The sequence below is a fragment of the Streptopelia decaocto genome (genome assembly GCF_964273445.1).
Source record: "Streptopelia decaocto genome assembly, chromosome: 1".
NCBI classification, from domain to species: Eukaryota; Metazoa; Chordata; class Aves; order Columbiformes; family Columbidae; genus Streptopelia; species Streptopelia decaocto.
In genome coordinates, this window is record NC_138663.1 from 8,750,390 (window position 1) to 8,769,315 (window position 18,926).

An 18,926-nucleotide genomic window follows, 5' to 3' on the forward strand; every position below is an offset into this window, starting at 1 on the left:
AAGCAACTCCACAGCTAGCGAGGTACTCAATGCTCCAGACAAAGTTAAATATATGCCTTAGTTCCATATTAAATGCTGGCACTTTCACAGCCATATTAACAAAGCTCAAGGATAGAAGATCCGAACAAAATGCTTAGAACTATGATACACATGAAATCACTGACATATTCATACAAACAGTTTAACGTAAAGGTCCAAGATGCAATTAAATCATTCTCGTTGCAGCAATAGGGAAAATATCAAGTATCACACACTCCCTTACCTCAGTAACGTAAGTGCTGGGTAAATCCGAGTGAGAATCCTCTTCCTGTTTCAGGTCAGCATCTGTAATCTCAGTTCTTACTGTAACTCCATCCATCAGTTCAGTTCTATTCCTGCCGCTGAATTTGGAGGCATCATCTTCATTGTAGGCTGACTGCTCTTCGTCACTCAGCTTGGGTGGACGGATATCACCTGGGAAAGTGTTTGTTTCTAGGGTGTCGTGAGGATCTGTCAGGTCAGCCGACTGAATGTCTGAATCAACAGCGAGTTCTGCCTGAGCGACAGAGGAGGAGATGTCTTCAGCAGCAACGGTGCGGATTATGACACTTGGTGTGTGGCACTGCACCGTGACATTGTCACTTGTATTTAACAAGTGCTCTGGCTGTAAGCGGTATTTGCAAAAAGAGACACAAACAAAAAAACATCAGAGGCTTTCCTCTAAATATCTTCGAATCTTTCAGCAAAGGAAAGCAAAAGGATTCAAAGAACTTATTAGTAAGTGTAATTTAGAGTTTTACGTATACAGCATGTGAGCCTAGGTCATCTGTTGACCTTTTCCGGCCTTAAATGATGAATTTGTAGTCTAAACTTGGTGTCAACTGTTCTATAATTCACAAAGTAAATATGTAATATGAAACAGAAGCAACTGTTCAGGTGAGGATCGCTGTAGATTCAAAAGATCAGAGCTTTTTTCCTGAATTTTGCATCACTTTTATTATTCGATCTCCAGTTTGCTTCTCCTTCCTTTCCTCTAATAAAAAGTAATTCTGTTACTACTGAACAAGTTTTGTGAACACCCATATTTCTGAGAGGAACATCAGGAAACCCTGGTGTTTTGTTTTAGTGGGACAAACCACTAGATGGAGACAACACGTTCAGCCACAATATGAACTAAGTTGCTTACTAAGCTGTTTTCACAGTATCACAGTATGTTTGGGATTGGAAGGGACCTCAAAAGATAATCTAGTCCAATCCCCCTGGTGGAGCACGAATGCCTAGGTGAGGTCGCACAGGAACATGTCCAGGTGGGTTTTGAATGTCTCCAGAGAAGGAGACTCCACAACCTCCCTGGGCAGCCTGTTCCAGTGTCTGTCACCCTTACTGAGAAGAAGTTTTTCCTCAAATTTAAGTGGAACCTCTTGTGTTCCAGCTTGATCCCATTACCCCTTGTCCTACCATTGTTTGCCACCAAGAAGAGCCTGGCTCCATCCTCATGGCACTCACCCTTTATATATTTATAAACATCAATAAGGTCACCCCTCAGTCTCCTCTTCTCCAAACTAAAGAGACCCAGCTCCCTCAGCCTTTCTTCATAAGGGAGGTGCTCCACTCCCTTAATCATCTTCGTTGCCCTACGCTGGACTCTCTCCAGCAGTTCCCTGTCCTTCTGGAACTGAGGGGCCCAGAACTGGATACAATATTCCAGACGTGGTCTCACCAGGGCGGAGTAGAGGGGAAGGAGGACCTCTCTCGATCTACTAACCACCCCCCTTCTAATACACCCCAGGATGCCATTGGCCTTCCTGGCCACAAGGGCACAGTGCTGGCTCATGGTCATCCTGTTGTCCACCAGGACCCCCAGGTCCCTTTCCCCTACACTGCTCTCTAATATGTAATTTCCCAACCTATACTGGAACCTAGGGTTGTTCCTGCCCAGATGCAGGACTCTACACTTTCCCTTGTTAAATTTCATTAGGTTATTCCCCGCCCAACTCTCCAGCCTGTCCAGGTCTCTGGATGGCAGCACAGCCTTCTGGCGTGTCAGCCACTCCTCCCAGCTTGGTGTCATCAGCAAACTTGCTGATAGTACACTCTATTCCCTCGTCTAAATCGTTAATGAATATATTGAATAATACTGGCCCCAGTACTGACCCTTGAGGCACTCCACTAGATACTGGCCTCCAACTAGACTCCGCACCATTGACTACCACTCTCTGGCTTCTCTCCTTAAGCCAGTTTGCAACCCACCTCACTACTCTATTGTCTAGACCACACCTCCTCAACTTAGCTGTGAGGATGCTGTGGGAGACTGTGTCAAAGACCAACTTGAAGCTTCTTTTTAGAAACAGTACAGAAAACTAAATTCTCAGCGTCAGTATTTTAAGCAAAATAACATTATTATGACTTAAGAACTGTCTAGAAATTGAACATGCGCATATAGTGACCTGCATTATTATGTTCCAATACCCCCACTGCCCAAACTCCAGTCTTTTCACTGCTCACATACATACCGACAAGGCATGAACGATGATCTGCTCTGGGGAGGCTGGAGCAGCAGCTGCTGTGAGGGTCATGGTAGGACTTGTCGTCAACGTTAAAGGAAGGCCTTGGCTTGAGCTTGTCTGCAGTAAGTACGTACCTGGTGTGCTAGTCGGCTGGAGATGGAAAGACTACAAAAGACAATACAAGTTTAATACCCAAACGCAGCACCTTCCTGAGACACACCAAGTGTGCTTATTTACATAGAATTGTAGAGTAGTTTGGGTTGAAGGAACCTTCAAAGCTCATCCAGTGCCACCCTTACCATGAGCAGGGACATCTTCACCCAGATCAGGTTGCTCAGAGCCCCGTCCAGCCTGGCCTGGGATGTCTCCAGGGATGGGGCATCCACCACCTCTCCGGGCAACCTGGGCCAGCGTTTCACCACCCTCAGTGCAAAACATTTCTTCCCCATGTCTAACTTAAATCTCCCCTCCTCTTGTGAACTAGCCTAACTGTAAGTTCCCTGGAAACAAACACACAAATCCAATCTCTCGCTGTTCTGCACTCCAGAAGTAGAAAAACTCATCTACAGCCTCAGGCTACCAAGACAAGTATTATGACTAACAGTCAAGCAGGGCTGTATTATGCTGTACAACAGCAGGAAAGAAAGAAAGAAATTCAACTTGCTCTTAACATTGAAATGAAAGAGAAACTGTGCTGTAAATTACAGTGCAATGGGACTGAGGGAATCTTTGGAACAGGCTGCCCAGGAAAGTGGTAGAGTCACCATCTTTGGAGGTATTTGGAAGACACATCAATTAGGTTCTTAGAGATAGGGTTTAGTGCTAGATTTAGGTTATGGTTGGACTCGATGATCTTAAAGGTCTCTTCCAACCAAAATGATTCTGTGATTTACTTGCTGGGAGCTTCCTCTGGCTCTGTTATGTCACATTTTAACAACAACCAAAAAAAAAACCCCAAACTAAAAAAATCCCCAACCAACAAAACACCCCATAAGCACAAAAAAAACCTTCATAGCACTAGGGCATTAAGACAGATTTAAAGCATTTAACTGTAATTCATTAGGGCTGTGAAGTAAAACGTGAATTACACCTTTAGAAATACATTTTGCTTTGAACTTTGAGTTTTAGATCTCTTCACTTCAGAACTGGTTTTGGTTGGGTTTTTTTTTGATAAATGCATAGTTCCAGAGTCTAAGAAGTAGCTGTGCCCAAAAGAAAAACTACAGAAACAAATACCAGTTCTCTGTTACTTACTGGAAGAATCTCAAAGGCCTGTAGTGTTCCGCTGTTCAGCGTTATTGTCTCAGAGTCAACAGTAGCAGCAGGGGAATCAGTTGAAGCTGCAAAAGGAAGAAAAAAAGGCAAAGAAAGTATGTAAACCAAAACGTACAGCCCTGCAGAGAGCATAACATACTATAATTACCACATCGTGGGGTACTGTTAATTCCAGTAATAAGAAAAAGAAAACTGGCTGCAATCCTAATTACATGGTTTTCTAATTGGTACCCAAGATACAATACAATTTAAAGAGGGAATTCTACAATCCAAAAGAGCGAAAGAAAGTATGGTTTTAGTACACAGGGATAAAAGCAGAAAAATAAAGTTACCTGACACGACCTAATTACTTTTTGTAATGAGATTTGTAAGAGGTTCTGGTGTAATGATATCCCTGCTGTAAAGTGGTGTCAGGTTTAATATTGTCTTTTTATTTTTAACCTCTTCTGCCCCCCCCAGTATGTCCACTGCTGATGAAACAGATGCTCTCCAACATATTTACCTGCCCTGTGTGTCATGATTTTGTTTATAAAAGCTGTAAGCTTTCTTACCACAAGTGTGTAATTATTTAATGATCTCTATTAATTCTAAAACTAAGATAAGCACAGTTTACGTATCAGACATTTCAAGATTGCCAGGTCCAAACAGCTCTTATCCAAAGCTTTATAAGGTATCAAAAACCTATTCAGAACCATAATTATGATTTTTCAGTTATTCTTAAAAAACTCAAAGGCTGCAGGCAAATTCATACTTTGCCTGGGACCATCCAGTAATTCCATACATACCAAAAGGGCAAAAGACCTACATGACAGCGGTGCTTCAAGCACTGGAAACTTGGCCTTTTCAGACACCGGCTTCAAAATAGACTAATTTTGGTCTCTTAAGAAGATATAAGCTCTGTTTTAAAAGCTTTTGTTGTTGTAGTGGCATGTCCAAGGTTTCCTGCTGCAGATTTCCTGGCATCAAGTAGCAGATAGCTCTAAAGTGTGGCCTGTCTGTTACTCAGCCATTTATATCCATAAAGATTACAGGAATTATCCCTCTGAAACCTTGAGTATTCTGTCTAATGCAGCTGCAAGTGGCTGATGGGATCAGCCCTCATGGGATTGGAAAAGACAGAAAAAACACAATACAAAACTCACTTGGATTACACGAACAGAAATTCTTCAGCCAAGCAGACTAAAATGGGGAAAAAAGGCTTTTTAGGCAGACCAGGGCAAGTGTCATCACAAAATAACCATTACGGGATTAAATTCAGAAAGGACTAAAGGTTACAGAGTCCCAGCACATCTTGCCTGTTCATAAAAACTCAGTGGCTTTGAACAGCTTGGTTCAAAGTATGTGACCACCAATGTGTTACTACAGTTAAAAGTTTTTGGCTTGGTATAGCATGACATTTTATTTAAGACATAAACCAAAGAAAATGAAGACAGCGCTTAAGATAGGCTAATATAATGAAATTATACACAAAAAAATTGTCTACCAAATGCCTATCTAGTCATAGCCTGAATAATTAGTTCTTAGTCTGATCAGCTAATTTTTCTAATAAAATTAAAAAATGACAAGCAGTGGAAAATAACAGGCCATAGAGACAACAGGTTGCATACAGAACGGCTGGACTGGAGTGAATGGAGTTGCTTCATAAGATTAGTTACAAAAAAACCCAATAAGCACTATCATCAAAGTAGAGCTGGTTATAGATGTTTGATAATGCGCAAAGTTCATCCTTAAGAGGATGGGAAGCACAAACTTAAAAAAATACAGTGGTTACAGCAGATCATCAGCTGAACATTGAAATATTTTGGTTGGAAAAGCCCTTTAAGATCATTGAGTCCAACCGTTAACCCAACACCTCTAAACCATGTCCCTAAGCACTACATCTATGTGTCTTTTAAACGCCTTCAGGGACGGTGACTCCACCCTGGGCAGCCTGTTCCAGTGCCTGAGAACCAACTAATTAATGCTCTCCAGAGTGTTTGTGTCTGCATAATGAAGAACAAGGGTAGAAAAAACATTACATACCTTCCTGCTTAAGTGTCCTTCATCAGGACTTAGGCACATAGCAAGGAACGTATTACACAAGAGGAGACCATGTTCATGACCTTACTGAGGCCTTTCAGTACTTAAAAGTGGCCTATAATAAAGATGGGGACAGACTTTTTAGCAGGGCCTCTTGTGATAGGACAACAGGTGATGGTTCTAAACTAAAAGAGGCGAGATTCAGGCTGGACATGAGGAAGAAATTTTTTACACTGAGGGTGATGAAACACTGGCCCAGGTTGCCCAAAGAGGTGGTAGATGCCCCATCCCTGGAGACATCCCAGGCCAGGCTGGACAGGGCTCTGAGCAACCTGATCTGGGTGAAGATGTCTCTCCTCATGGCAGGGGTTGGACTGGATGAGCTCTGAAGGTCCCTTCCAACCCAAACTGTTCTATGATTCTATGTTCAATGCTCTAGACAAGAGCTACCACAAGAAATTAAAGAAATAAGCATATATTTTGCATCTCCATTAAGACACCTGTGTACTGAAGCTTCTTCAAATACCATGTTATACAGCAAGTTCCTGTGTTCATGCACACACACAGACACCTACAACCCCCTATGTCCAGGTGCTCCAACTGCAGCTTCTTGGTACTACTGTCACAATAATACCTACATTTGCCTAACAAAGTTAGAACCTGGCAAATGGCATCCAGAAATCCTTAATCTGAAGTTATGGCAAGACCAAAGCAGAATTATTAACATTCTTTAAGACATGCCCACTCCTCCTTCACTATCTTAATGTAAGAAAGCTTTGGGTTTCATTAGAGGGTAGAAAGCCGTTTGTTTCAGCTACTTACAGACATGTGTGATCTGGACAGGAATCTGCAGAGCTGCCACAGTGCTGGGTGTGCTGCCTGCGCTCTCCTCCAAACGAGCCACTCGAATCTGCACGTGCTGAACCCCCGAACTGGAATTAGTGTTTGGTAATCCACTGCCAGACTTGTTCTCCGAAAGCTGGTGCCCCGGATTGTTTTTTTGGTTCTCATGGAGTTGTTTAAGACCCTTTATCAGCACTGAGAGAAAGAATACTCAAGCTAAAGCATGCTGAAGAAGAACATTTAAGATGCTGCATGCGAGATTTATTGAAGAGGAAAAAAAAATAACCAAAATCTTTCTGAATTTGGAATCTAAACAATTTATAGAAATATATCAACTAGAAATCTAGCACATATATTAGTCACATTTATAGTTAACTACTGGAGTGAATTTGATTTTGTCAAGGAATCTGGACATTTTGCGATGCTTGTAAAAAGAAAAAAAGCTCATAAAATTTTGGACCTCTCTGAAAACATGTGTGGTATATCCCCAAGGTTACAACCAAGTGCCAGTATCATAGTTGTGTAATGCTGCTGGCAGAAATTAACTCTCCGATCTTACAAAACATGGAGGCAGGTTTGTTCAAGAGACTGACAGAATTGTCACTGGAAACAGGGAGCCAGAGAGAATTAATCTCGCAGTGGCTATACTACCGTTCTTTGTGCAAGAAGTGGCTCATTGCTCCAATAAAACTGCCCAGGTTGCTTCCCTATGATCACTTTGGTCCCACTGAGGGAGGGGTTGACATATATGAGGTTACAAAAGTTGAGGCTTCTGCTTTTTCAGCATTCAATACAGCGAACTGCTTAACCACCTCCCACTCCTGACAACATAACATTTTGTCTGGGCAAAGAGAACGGATCCTGTTTATTCAGTGGTGTAATTATATTATTATTCAATGCAACAACTGTCTATTAGCATACGGTTTATACCATATTAACAGGGCTACACTCTCAATTGCAGCTTCCAGGTATGACTAATATATAACTACAGTGATGACTGCAGCAAAAGTGTCCATTAAATTACACCTTGCATTAATGATGTTAACAGTGTCTCTGATTTTTTTTTCCTCTCCCAAAGGCAGAGAAAAGGAGGATTGAATGACAAGTCACAGAGACTAATACACCTTTTGGCTCAGGTGCTACTTTCTCTGACCCGGAATGAGAGCTACGAGAGATGTATTTGGGGAGTTTTATACTCCCAATTCCTCCCCTCCTCACTGTGCAGCTTGTAGTAAATCTACCTTCTTTCTACAGTGAAGATACAGCACCTCACGCAGATTACATTTTAACGCATTAAAGGTAACAGATCTAACCTGAGGTGATACTGTGAGGCTCCAAACACACATCCTCTTCCACCAGAAGAGGTCACTGCCCTCCATACCAAAGATCATCATCTGAGATCTGCCAGCTGAGCTGCTCATATACAGCTCATATATAGCTCAGCCAAAGCGAGGGGCCTTGGCAAAATCCACCGTTTAGTTCTGTACACCAGCTTGGCTTGTTTCGACTGAAACACTTCAGGATTGTTCGTAGGAGCAATTCAGCCAGCAGATCCAAGGGGCCAGTAACTTCCAGCAAAGGAGCAACGTGCATTTTGGCCAGCAGTGATTTAAATAGACAACAAAACGCAGCCTTATTCCTTTGACATTCGTGAAAGGAGCTTTCAGAAGAGAAGTGTGCAAGTAGTACATTACCAGGGAATGAAACATCTTTGTGGTTTGCAATCTGTCTTTTAATGGTCCACCATTTACTCCGAAGCCACTGTGGTGAGCGGACACTACTCCATCCTTCAGCTAGTAAATCCCAATTGATGTCATTTTCATCAGAAACTTCAAGTTCCGCTATCCTGGCAAGATACAGAAAATATTTACCTGTTAGAAACTACCCTCCAGACTGGAAGGGGTGTTGCACATCCCTGGTCTTGTCACATGTAACAGCGGCAAAATGGCATGCTAGTGAATAGTCCACCAGAGCTTATGAATCGACATGGGCTTCCACGGCTCCACGCTGCCAGAGGTCAAGCAGAATCATAAACAACAGAAGATGGACTAGACCTGTTAGATGATCCAGTCCATCTCCTTGCCATGCAGGATTATTCTCCTTATTTAGATACATATTAGGTGTTTGATCAGATTATTGTGAAGCATTCCAAATGATGGTGCTTGCATCTTTTCTCTTTGGAAAACCATTCCCCAAACACATCTCCAAGGCAGGAAAAACTTACTGAGACTCACTCTGAACTTTCACTTAATTAATTTCATGTTACGGTATTTACTCCTGTTTTCTCCTAAATAATACTCATCCATCCTTAACATAGAGTTTTGCCTCCTCTCAGGTGCTTTTTAGCCAAAGTAGATGAAATTAACTACAGTATTAAACAGTTCCTCATAAATTAACTCCATCAGGCTCTCCAGACAATCTTCACGCTATTTTGGCAGATGTTATGCACACAGGATTCTACCAGAATCTGTTTGAATACTATAAATATCTCTGAATTGCCTCCAGCTCGTCTGTACCTGGAGCATACGAATGAGAGGCGGACAGTGAGAGGGAAAAGATTTTGTGGAAGTTAAGAAAGGTTCTCTTCACAAAGCAAGAAATAGCACTGAACACTCCTGCTAGCTAAAAAACACCCACAAAAACACCCCCTGTCCCCCCCAAAAAAAACAAACCCCGAAACAAACAATAACAAAAATCAAAAATGGAAAAAAGAGCTCCCAAAACCAACCAAACAATCCTATAGGATGTTAAGGATATCTGGACAGACCCGAGCAGATATAATTTGTAGTGGAATGTTAAGGATTATAACAAGATAACCAACACATTCCGAAATGTGCAATCAGGTTCCTCATTTTGAGTTCAAGTAAAACAGCTTCAGCAAATTAGTGAATATTGGTCTGTAAATAATGTTTAGATTCCCTGTATGTCTTTGCTTTTTATTCCCACCCAAAACTATCAACCCCTAAAAATCCACTGGCTAAAAAGCCTGAGTTGAAGGCATTCAAAATGGGAGGAGGACTGGAGAAAGCAAAAGATTTCCAAAGTTACTACCAGGCTGCCAGTTCAAATATAGTCAAAGATGCTGATAACCAATCAGTATCTGGTGGCCTACATGAAATTAATTTGCAGTCTTGGTTTAGTTCTTTGTAGACAAGACGTCCACATCACAGAAACCACCACCACACTTGACCCTTGTTGGTCGTCTCAGCAGAGAGGCCAAGGACTGAACGGGGAGGGAGACTGAGCTACCCTCCAGTTAAGGGTTAAAGCGGACTGGTGGGGCAACGTGTGGGAAGCCTGCATGGTCGCTGCCTGTGCTGTACCTTTTCTGTGGAATAAAGACTTCAGTCTCCAGGGTTTTCAATCTGACACCTTTCACGAACACTAACATTCACTAAAAAAACAAACAAACAAAAAATATGTTCAATAATAAATCTCTGGGAACTGTAAACACAGCAGTGATTTTTGGAGGGTTCTAGAGTTTTTAGTGTCTAAGAAACCAGCAAAAGGGACCCCAACGGAATCCTGGTAACATCATGTATCATGAACCTTTAAAAGTAACTAAACCAACAAACCTCAAGATCAGATTTATTTCATCTTCCTTGGTCCACTCAGTGCCCCCACTTTGTTTCCAGTTGAGATAGTTGAGCCACTTAGAGCGACATTGCTTTTCAGAGCGTGTGCCGACCCGTTCTGCTACGGCAGCCCATGATACACCTTGTGTGACAATGTCACCTGGTTCTGTGCTGGTCAGCTCGTGCACTACTTCTGCGAGTCTTTTTTCTTCTTTCTCTGTCCACTTTCCTGAAAGAGAGAAGAGTCCCTGACTTAACTTAAAAGCAGACGCCCTCTGTTCTGATCTGTAACATATCAGACATTTATCTTCAGTGCCTAACACCTTATTCCAGATGCAAACACTGACTTGTGAAGAAGACAATTCTTCTTACTTACTAATGATTTATACTACATCCATTCCTGATTAACAAATGCATAATTTCATTGTTTTGCAGACAAGTTTCTTTCTCTTACCTTCCTCTCGCAAGTAAATTAAACCACATGGAACTTAATCAAAATACTGACCCAAAGCAAATTGGTCCGAGCTACCCAAATTGTATTAGTTGAAGTAAATTAACCATACAACAATTTAGTATGCACTAATTACATGACATTTGACTAGATTTTCCTGCCATTTGAATATATACACTACAATAAACAATACTTTACTCCTAAAGTGCATCCGTCTCTTAATTGATACCAAATATACAGTGTATGTTTATAAACATAAAACATGAGGGAAAGTACTTCTAAATCCACCTCAATAAAATACACTTCAGTGGCATAAACGTATGATGGATAATGGACAGTAAAAGTAAACTGATCTTTAGGAAGTGAAACTGGAGAAACCTATACCAAGTCTGTTCTAAAAATGTCTCCAGATTTCACATTATAAGCCCCTCAGTTCACAGTTAAACATCTCTGAATACACCAATGACAAGGGCAGAGGTGACAGAGTTCTAACGAGAATATCCATTACTGACATCAGCATTTACCTCACCTGTGTTGCAGGTATCCTTCATCAATCTACACCGATCTTTTACAGACGAAGCGCTTCTCCCCAGTGCAGCTCCTATTGTGGCCCAATCGTTACCATGCTTTATTCTCAGCCTAAACAGAAACATGCTCATTAGGACTATATCCAGTGAAGACATTACCAGAATATCAAATACACTCTAATAAAACTGGGATAAACATGCAGTTTACAGGCTTAAACACAATGGGGAGTCTCTTTGATACTACAGTATTAACATATTTTCTGTCATCACTGCTAATTTTTCTATGTGTTTCTAGTAGCCTTTTGGGCCAGCTAACCCACAGGATACTCACTTACAAAATGTTTAATAACTAACTGTCTTGTAGGAATGCTTCGAGGCTTAATTACTGTCTTAAATACAATATGAATGTTTAGAAAAGCAGCCAACATCCATTCTGCAAAAGTTCCTCAAGGATTTTCAGGGGTTATAGAGACAGAATCATAAAATCATTTTGATTAGAAGAGACCCTTAAGATCATCAAGTCCAACCATAACCTCAATCTAGCACTAAACCATGTCCCTAAGAGCCTCATCTGTGTGTCTTTTAAACCCCTCCAGGGATGGTGACTCCACAACTTCCCTGGGCAGCCTGTTCCAGTGCTTCACAACCCCTTCCAGGAAGAAATGTTTCCTAATAGCCTTGAGAAATCTAAATAATACCCGATGAAAACCCAGGCATCCTACAACTTAAATGAGGCAAACCCCTGCATAATCATGTTCATGATTTTAACTATTATTTTCCTCCCACACATGACAAAAGGTTGCTGAATATGTTGAGCCATGACTACTTTTGATACCTCTGGAACCATGGGCATCTTGCAAATGACACACACCAGCTAAATAGATCCCAACATATCCAGCAACACAATGAAATATATTCCCTTTCTTCCTTCAGTCCAACATGATCGTTCCAACTGCTCAACCCTGGAAAGCTGCAAGAGGAGATAAATCTCCACCCCTCCCCAGGCCCTCCCAGATGTCTCAGGTTTACAGGTAAAATCAAAGAGCCTTCCTGAAAATTTATGTCTCTCTCTAATATTTCCTAAGGGAGACCCTATCCTTGATTTGCCACGTTCTTTAGAAATAACCTTTGCTCAGGTTTCTTAAAGAAATGGAATTTCTGTTTTTCAGAAACATAACTGCAAACGTTGACTGTGCTTGTAAAAATCTGAAATGTTACTGGTTTCAATGGAAGGGTTGCTTTAGAACTTTGTTGCTTATTGCTTATGTCCTGAATACACATTAGATAATACCAAAAAAATAATCCAAATGTAGTTTCATTTCTCTTCAGGTTAATGTAGTGACCACTGTTTGCTGATAGAGTTGGAGCAGTCAAATTTACTTGTAACTTTTCAGTGATGTCATACAACAACACTTGTAAAAACTACTCAAGCTACTAAATATAAACAAGGTAGTGTGACTTTGCTAATAAAAAGACTTACTCTTTAAGCTTTTCAATTTCCTCAGGAGTATACCTAAGCAACAGGTAAATAAAAAGACATTATTTTCAACAGAAATCATACAGTACAAATATTTTTGTTTTACTAACCACACAGTAAATATTTAGTTACAACAAGATACTAAGGAACTTTGGCTGTAAGAAACAATCTCACTGAATGCTTCCAAAGAACATGAAGAAATGCCATTTTCCACATCAGTGCATTTCTAAGGTTATCTGGTCTAATATCCCTCTCATTTGTCAGCAAAATTCCTCATTCTTGGTGATCTTACTAAGAACAGAATTAGAATTTTGTGGATTAGTCTCTAAAATAAACAGCTATTAACATTTTCTTTCTCTCCATCTCAGTTCGCAATCACCATAAGGATGACTTTCCATCAAAAACAAATCAACATTGAGATGGCATTTTTAATTTTCAACTACCTTTAAAAACGAAAATCTAACATCCTTTTCAGCACTGCTGGATGGCACTATAGCCACTGCTTTACAGACTGGCAAACTAAGGGCAGAGGGATGAAGATTAATTCGCTCTAGGTCACAGTTCTAGAAATAAACTACATCTCAGCAGATCCATGCTTGTGTCAAAAGTCTCCTAATTGCATCAGAATCCTCTCTGCACCTTTTGTTTTGTTTTAAAGTTGTGGATACCATCAATTTAACACAACCATTGCCAGAATTCAGCAGAGGTGACATGATCAGGAGGAGACAGGTATGTTTGGCTAAAATCCTCTGTCTCACATATAAAATGTCAAACATTCAATACATGACCCTACTCATACCAATAAACCCATGCAGCAATTAGAGGGTTTCATACTTTCCAACATGGTTTCTGTCATCATACATGCGAAGAACTCTTCTGTAGACAGCAAAGAGCGGCCGGTTCAGACCCCAAGCTATCGTCCTGTAGAAATCTTTTCTTTCATCTTTTGACATTTCAAATATAATTTCAGTGGCATCTTTTATTCCACGAGCCTAGAAGAAAGCATTAAACAAAAATTAAAGCAGCACACAAACAAAACACCTTAAACAGTCTCCTAGAAACAAAGAACACTTAAGAACAGAAGCCTAGCATACTATTATGCAATTTCTATGTATCTCAAATACTACAGCCCAAAAGATAAACTGAGTGTTTATGAATTAGCTACGTCAAATACAAACACTTGAACACTAGGCTTTTTTTACACTGGAGTCAAGGTAGACATAGAAGCTTTAATTTTCATTTACACTAAAAAAAACCTGCCTGATGTGTATTTTAAGATCAAACATTGAAGTGTCATTTAGAACATAATGGAAAACATACTCTGGTGGAATTTTCCAGGGGTTATACAGTGGAAGGTTGCTAAAAAGTGCTATATCCATTCATTACATGCTTTTAGATATTTTTTATCTGAAAGCAATTTTTTTCAATTAAACTACTCTTCTTATTCTGATGGAAATTAAAAGCAAATTTGATACAAAAACATTAGAGCTAAGGATAAAAGGAAAGCTTTAGTTTAACTTCAGCTTAAACTAAAAATCACTACACTTCAGTTATTCAAAGCAGTAGAAGAGAACAGATAAATGGGAAAATAATGAATCAAATGAGTTATCAGTAACTCAAAGAAATTATTTAGCTACCTTAAAAAAGCTTCTCTAGATTTAAAAAGTATTACTTATGATTGATATTGTGGCAGAAATTCTAATAGGGTTAAAGGGCAGGCACACCTTCTATGATGAATACTGAGGGTTTCTTTACCAATGAAGACTAAATTCAGAGCTTTTTTTTGATTCACAAATGAAGGTGGGTGAACCCCTAATATTCAGGCTATACATTCTCAGCTGTAAGCCAACCAGCAATATGAATTATGGGTAATTATCACTGTCAGCATGTTAACTGCACGCTTATTTTCGCACTTAATTCTGACAACTATGTATTAAGGGGAAGAAAGGCAACACTGGCACCCTGTTAGTGTAGCAAACAAATACAGATAGAGCATGCAACAAGTCTGGAAGTTGTATATAACACTTTGTAAGGGAAATGATCTCTATTCCTAGAGCAATTTTTCTTCTGTCTTCACCGAAGAAATGAGTGAAGAATATTCAGAGAAAGAGATTAAGCCACTTAAGCACACTGACGTGAAATTTTAAAATGGGTTATTATCAGTACACAAACTAAAGGCAATGTTACATTCTGGGTCAGATACAATTATCTTATTTATTTCAAATGGGTAATCACCATTTTCACTACAAACCGATGAGAATCACTTATTGCACATGCTGGGAAGTGCTAAAGAAAGTTGGTTTCTAGCAGGGGCTGCGTCATCACGTTAATTAGCAGATAATTAACACATACCTTTAAATAACGCTCTATGTTACTCATCAAAATGTCAATCTCTTCCTTTGACCACATCCCTTGCTTCCATTTATGGCCTGAAATATAGAAATGGCAAACTAATTACTGAAGTGAAAGTTAGCAAAACACAACAAAAATATCAGAAAAAACACAACCCTCATTATTACAACCAACAAAGAAAACAATAGTTATTTTAGCTACTTAAACTAACTAGAAATAATTTTAAACAGAACATGGATTCCTCTGTGCTTCCAAGACACATTTACAGGCTTTCTCTTCAGCCACAACTAGAAAATTTCTGTCTTTAAACTGACAGCTGAAATTTCCATGCACTCAATATAATTCCAGAAGCTGGGACTTAAAATGTTACTTGAGGAATTAGCGATACCGTGGGGCTCTCTTGTATGTCTTATCACTTCCCGACATGCGAGTAGCGTTACCTACTGTGAGTGCTTTTCATGGACGTAAATGCTCTCCCCAGTTGATTTTGACAAGCTGGTCCCTATCTCTCTCCTTTTTTTTTAATTGGGAATAATGCCCAGTGGTCACAGTCAAGATAAAGACTCCTGCTGAGTGTTTTATTTCCCAAATAAAAGTGGCAGACCAACAGAAAGAAACGTTATGTTTTGTCTCTCTATGCCCTTAGTAACTACAATGCCAGCTGAGCTTTAAAAGCAAAACCAATCAACTTTATTCAGAGGGAAACTTGCAAACCTGAGGTCTATCAATAAAACATTAAAACATTCCTACCCTGAATTTATAGACAGATTCCTCTTTCTTCCCCTCATGCTCACACCATACTTCATTTTAATGATCACTTATAATTAAGATTATGCTGGTGACCCAGTTTACATACTGGTGTGTGCTGGCTACTTGCCCATCTCTGCTCAGAAAAATCAGGGTATTTCTTTCTCAGCCTGCTAATTACCAGAGCTGAGAGGCAGAACACGCCAAAGAGACTGTTTACTCAAATCCAATTATAATGAAAAGTACAGGCATTATTACTAATTCTGTTGGAACTGATGAGAGAAAACTTGTGCCTGATGGCTTCAATCTCCTCTTCCAAAGCTACAGAGAGAACAATAACCTGCTGCTGTAGCTGCCATTCACACCTCTATCCGAGCATCCAAACTGACTTAAAGGGACACTGCTACACTTCACACGGAATAATCTTTAACACCCAGCTATTTTAGGAAAGGGAATGTATTTTGCACTTCATCTGTTTGCATACTCGGTGCCAAGATTATTATATTATAACCCACAGGTCTTCAGAAAAAGCATTACCAGGTGGAGGCTGCTATAAAATGATGAGCTCAGGCAACACATGTTGAACTCCCAGCTACTGTAAAAGGAGATGCACAGGGGGGTTCTTTCACAGCTCATCTCTGTGGCAGCACAGAGACCCCAATAAAGGTTCAGCTAGCATGGATTCTCAAACACATTTCTAGATATATTTCTAGGTGTTTAAAAGACATATAGGTGAGGTTCTTGGGGACATTGTTTAGTGCTAGAGTTACATTATGGTTGGACTTGATGATCCTGAGTGTCTCTTCCAACCAAAATGATTCCATTATTCTATATATTTTCTTGGAAATGTCTTCCTCAAATTATTCATGTCTTAATTAGAATCACCAGATTTAGTGCCCTCATCCATTCACAACTGTAAATGCCACTTGTGATGTGCGGTCACTTGATTCATCTGTGATATGGCTACAAAAGGAACAAAAGGACTCGGCAGTGTTGGGTTAACGGCTAGACTTGATGATCTTAAAGGTCTTTTCCAACCAAAACGATTCTATGATCCTAAACGCGGGAAGTTTCTAATATGCTTAACAAGACACACATCAAACATGAGGCCACCAAGTCACGTGAAAACAGTAATTTCTCTGCCAAATCACCAGTACGTGGTCCTCCAGTCACAGCTGAGAATATGCTGCTCCCAGCCAAAGTCCTTCACCACTGGCTACTGGAATGACCATCATCTCTGGGCTTCTTCTCACCATGGAGCACAGCAACTCTAGCAACATGATTTCTCTCTACTTCTACCCAGCTGCCTCAGTGCTGTGATGCAAAGGGATCTCTTTGCCATCCCATCTCCACCCCAGTCCTTGGACTGAATGCTGAATAGCTTTGAAGCCCTATAGATCTAACAAATAAGGACAGAGAAAATGGGGAGAAATTACTTCTTGGCTGTTAGAAGCAACTGTCAGTGCACATTTGGGATTAGTGAGTGAAATGGTCAATCACAGAGTTGCTCAGCTCCCTTTCTTTGCATTTTCCACATCTAACACATCTCTCTGCGTTTCACCCACATTTTTTCACTCACTCAGCAGTACACTCGGCTCTCTGAAGCAGAACTCAATGAGTAAGAGATCATTTACTTCTGTGAAAGAAAAGCATTACTTTTTTTTCCCTAAAGTTTTATAATAAAAAAATTAGTTGCTTTGGACTGACTGTAAAAGATTTAAATTATTTTCCCTTTGAAAGAGGTAAATTCAGAGTAGGAAAAATAGCAGAGAGACTGAGGAAACTGGAGAGACAACATCTTCATTTGTCAATAAGATGTTTTTCTAGGTTTGGAAAGGCACTTCCCATGGGGGAAAACAACCAACTGACCAACCACAAACAAACAAACACCACAAGAAACAAAACCCCAAACCTCTAAGGTTCAGCAGCTACTTCATGATTACACAGACACATTCTGAAAAGGAGGAATGCCAGTGGGGTGGCAATTTTAGGAGTAGTGGTGATTATTTCAGTAGATCCTGGCCTACATAACCCCACTTCTGAAGGAATTCCATTCCAGAAACTGTTTAATATGAATCACAACACAGCAGCCAGACTAATAAGCCCTATTTGGAGGAAGATGTATTAACCTGAGCACAGATTAATTTTCTGACTGCAGCTTCCCATCTCCTAACCAGGTAGAAGTGCAAACGGAACAAACATAAGCCTAAGAGGGAGGGTACACACTTAATTCATTCCATCTCAGCATTTTTAGAATCAGTCTTCTCAAATATCTTAAATAAAAAAGCCAGATCGGACATTACTTTATGCAACCTGCAAAATGTTCGGAGAGATCTAGAATAGCTTACCTTTTTATAGCACAGGAGAACTGAATTTGAAATAACTTACCTTTATTTGTTAGAGAATCCTTATCCTCTTTGGTTGTGAACCAGGCTTGACTAACAGCTGACACTTCTTCATTGCCCATTGGGGAGATTTCATCCAACTGTTCATTCTGAAGAATCTTGAAAAGACCAACAAGAAATCATCCAGTAAGATCTTCAGTTCTATCACCTTGCATTTAACATGGAGGCATAAATTGAAGGAAAATGAAAGTAGCACACTTAGTTACCTTGCTGACTGCTCAGAAAGTGCCACGTTTTAGATATGGCATTAAAAGTACATTCACCTTTCTTAAGACACCTGAGTAAGATTTAGCATCTTAACATATAGATGCTGTGAGAGTTAATTCTTCATCCTGTTTATTGAACAGTGAAGAGGAAGAGTCTCATTGGTTTTGGTGGAAAGAGAACTATGTCTAGCATCTCCAATCTGGAACTTTTAAACACAGTAAACACACGAGAACTGCATGTAACTGTTAGGACTGGTGACAAGACAAGGCACATTTAGGCCTGTTATAAAGTTTAATTTATAATCGAAGAATGACAGAAATAACAGGTGAACTTGTCTTCTATGCAGATCACCACAGAGCAAGTAATTATCAGGATTACGTCTATTAATGTTTACTGTTTTGTTCTTTGGGCAGTAAGTTACGCTACAAATAACCTCTTTCATATATAAAATGATTCAAAGGCACGACATTTTACAAACAAGATCCAAGTTGAAATACAGTAGTTTCATATTAAAAATAACCTCTTTCTCATTTCAATTTATATAAAATGTACATCAATTTTG

General features: G+C 39.9%; 1 protein-coding gene across 3 annotated transcripts in view; it reads right to left on the reverse strand.

The window, feature by feature from the left end:
* Positions 1 to 18,926, reverse strand: part of DMTF1 (cyclin D binding myb like transcription factor 1) — a 32,287-nt gene that overhangs the window by 4,792 nt on the left and 8,569 nt on the right. For all 3 annotated transcript variants that reach the window (XM_082043049.1, XM_082043047.1, XM_082043048.1), the window contains 11 exons: positions 18,141 to 18,255; positions 15,006 to 15,082; positions 13,488 to 13,645; positions 12,657 to 12,689; positions 11,179 to 11,288; positions 10,199 to 10,427; positions 8,318 to 8,469; positions 6,603 to 6,818; positions 3,741 to 3,826; positions 2,493 to 2,651; positions 263 to 643 (listed from right to left, as the gene is read on the reverse strand). In XM_082043049.1, the coding sequence (XP_081899175.1) occupies positions 263 to 643; positions 2,493 to 2,651; positions 3,741 to 3,826; positions 6,603 to 6,818; positions 8,318 to 8,469; positions 10,199 to 10,427; positions 11,179 to 11,288; positions 12,657 to 12,689; positions 13,488 to 13,645; positions 15,006 to 15,082; positions 18,141 to 18,255 (1,716 nt within the window). The remainder of the gene's footprint in view (positions 1 to 262; positions 644 to 2,492; positions 2,652 to 3,740; positions 3,827 to 6,602; positions 6,819 to 8,317; positions 8,470 to 10,198; positions 10,428 to 11,178; positions 11,289 to 12,656; positions 12,690 to 13,487; positions 13,646 to 15,005; positions 15,083 to 18,140; positions 18,256 to 18,926) is intronic.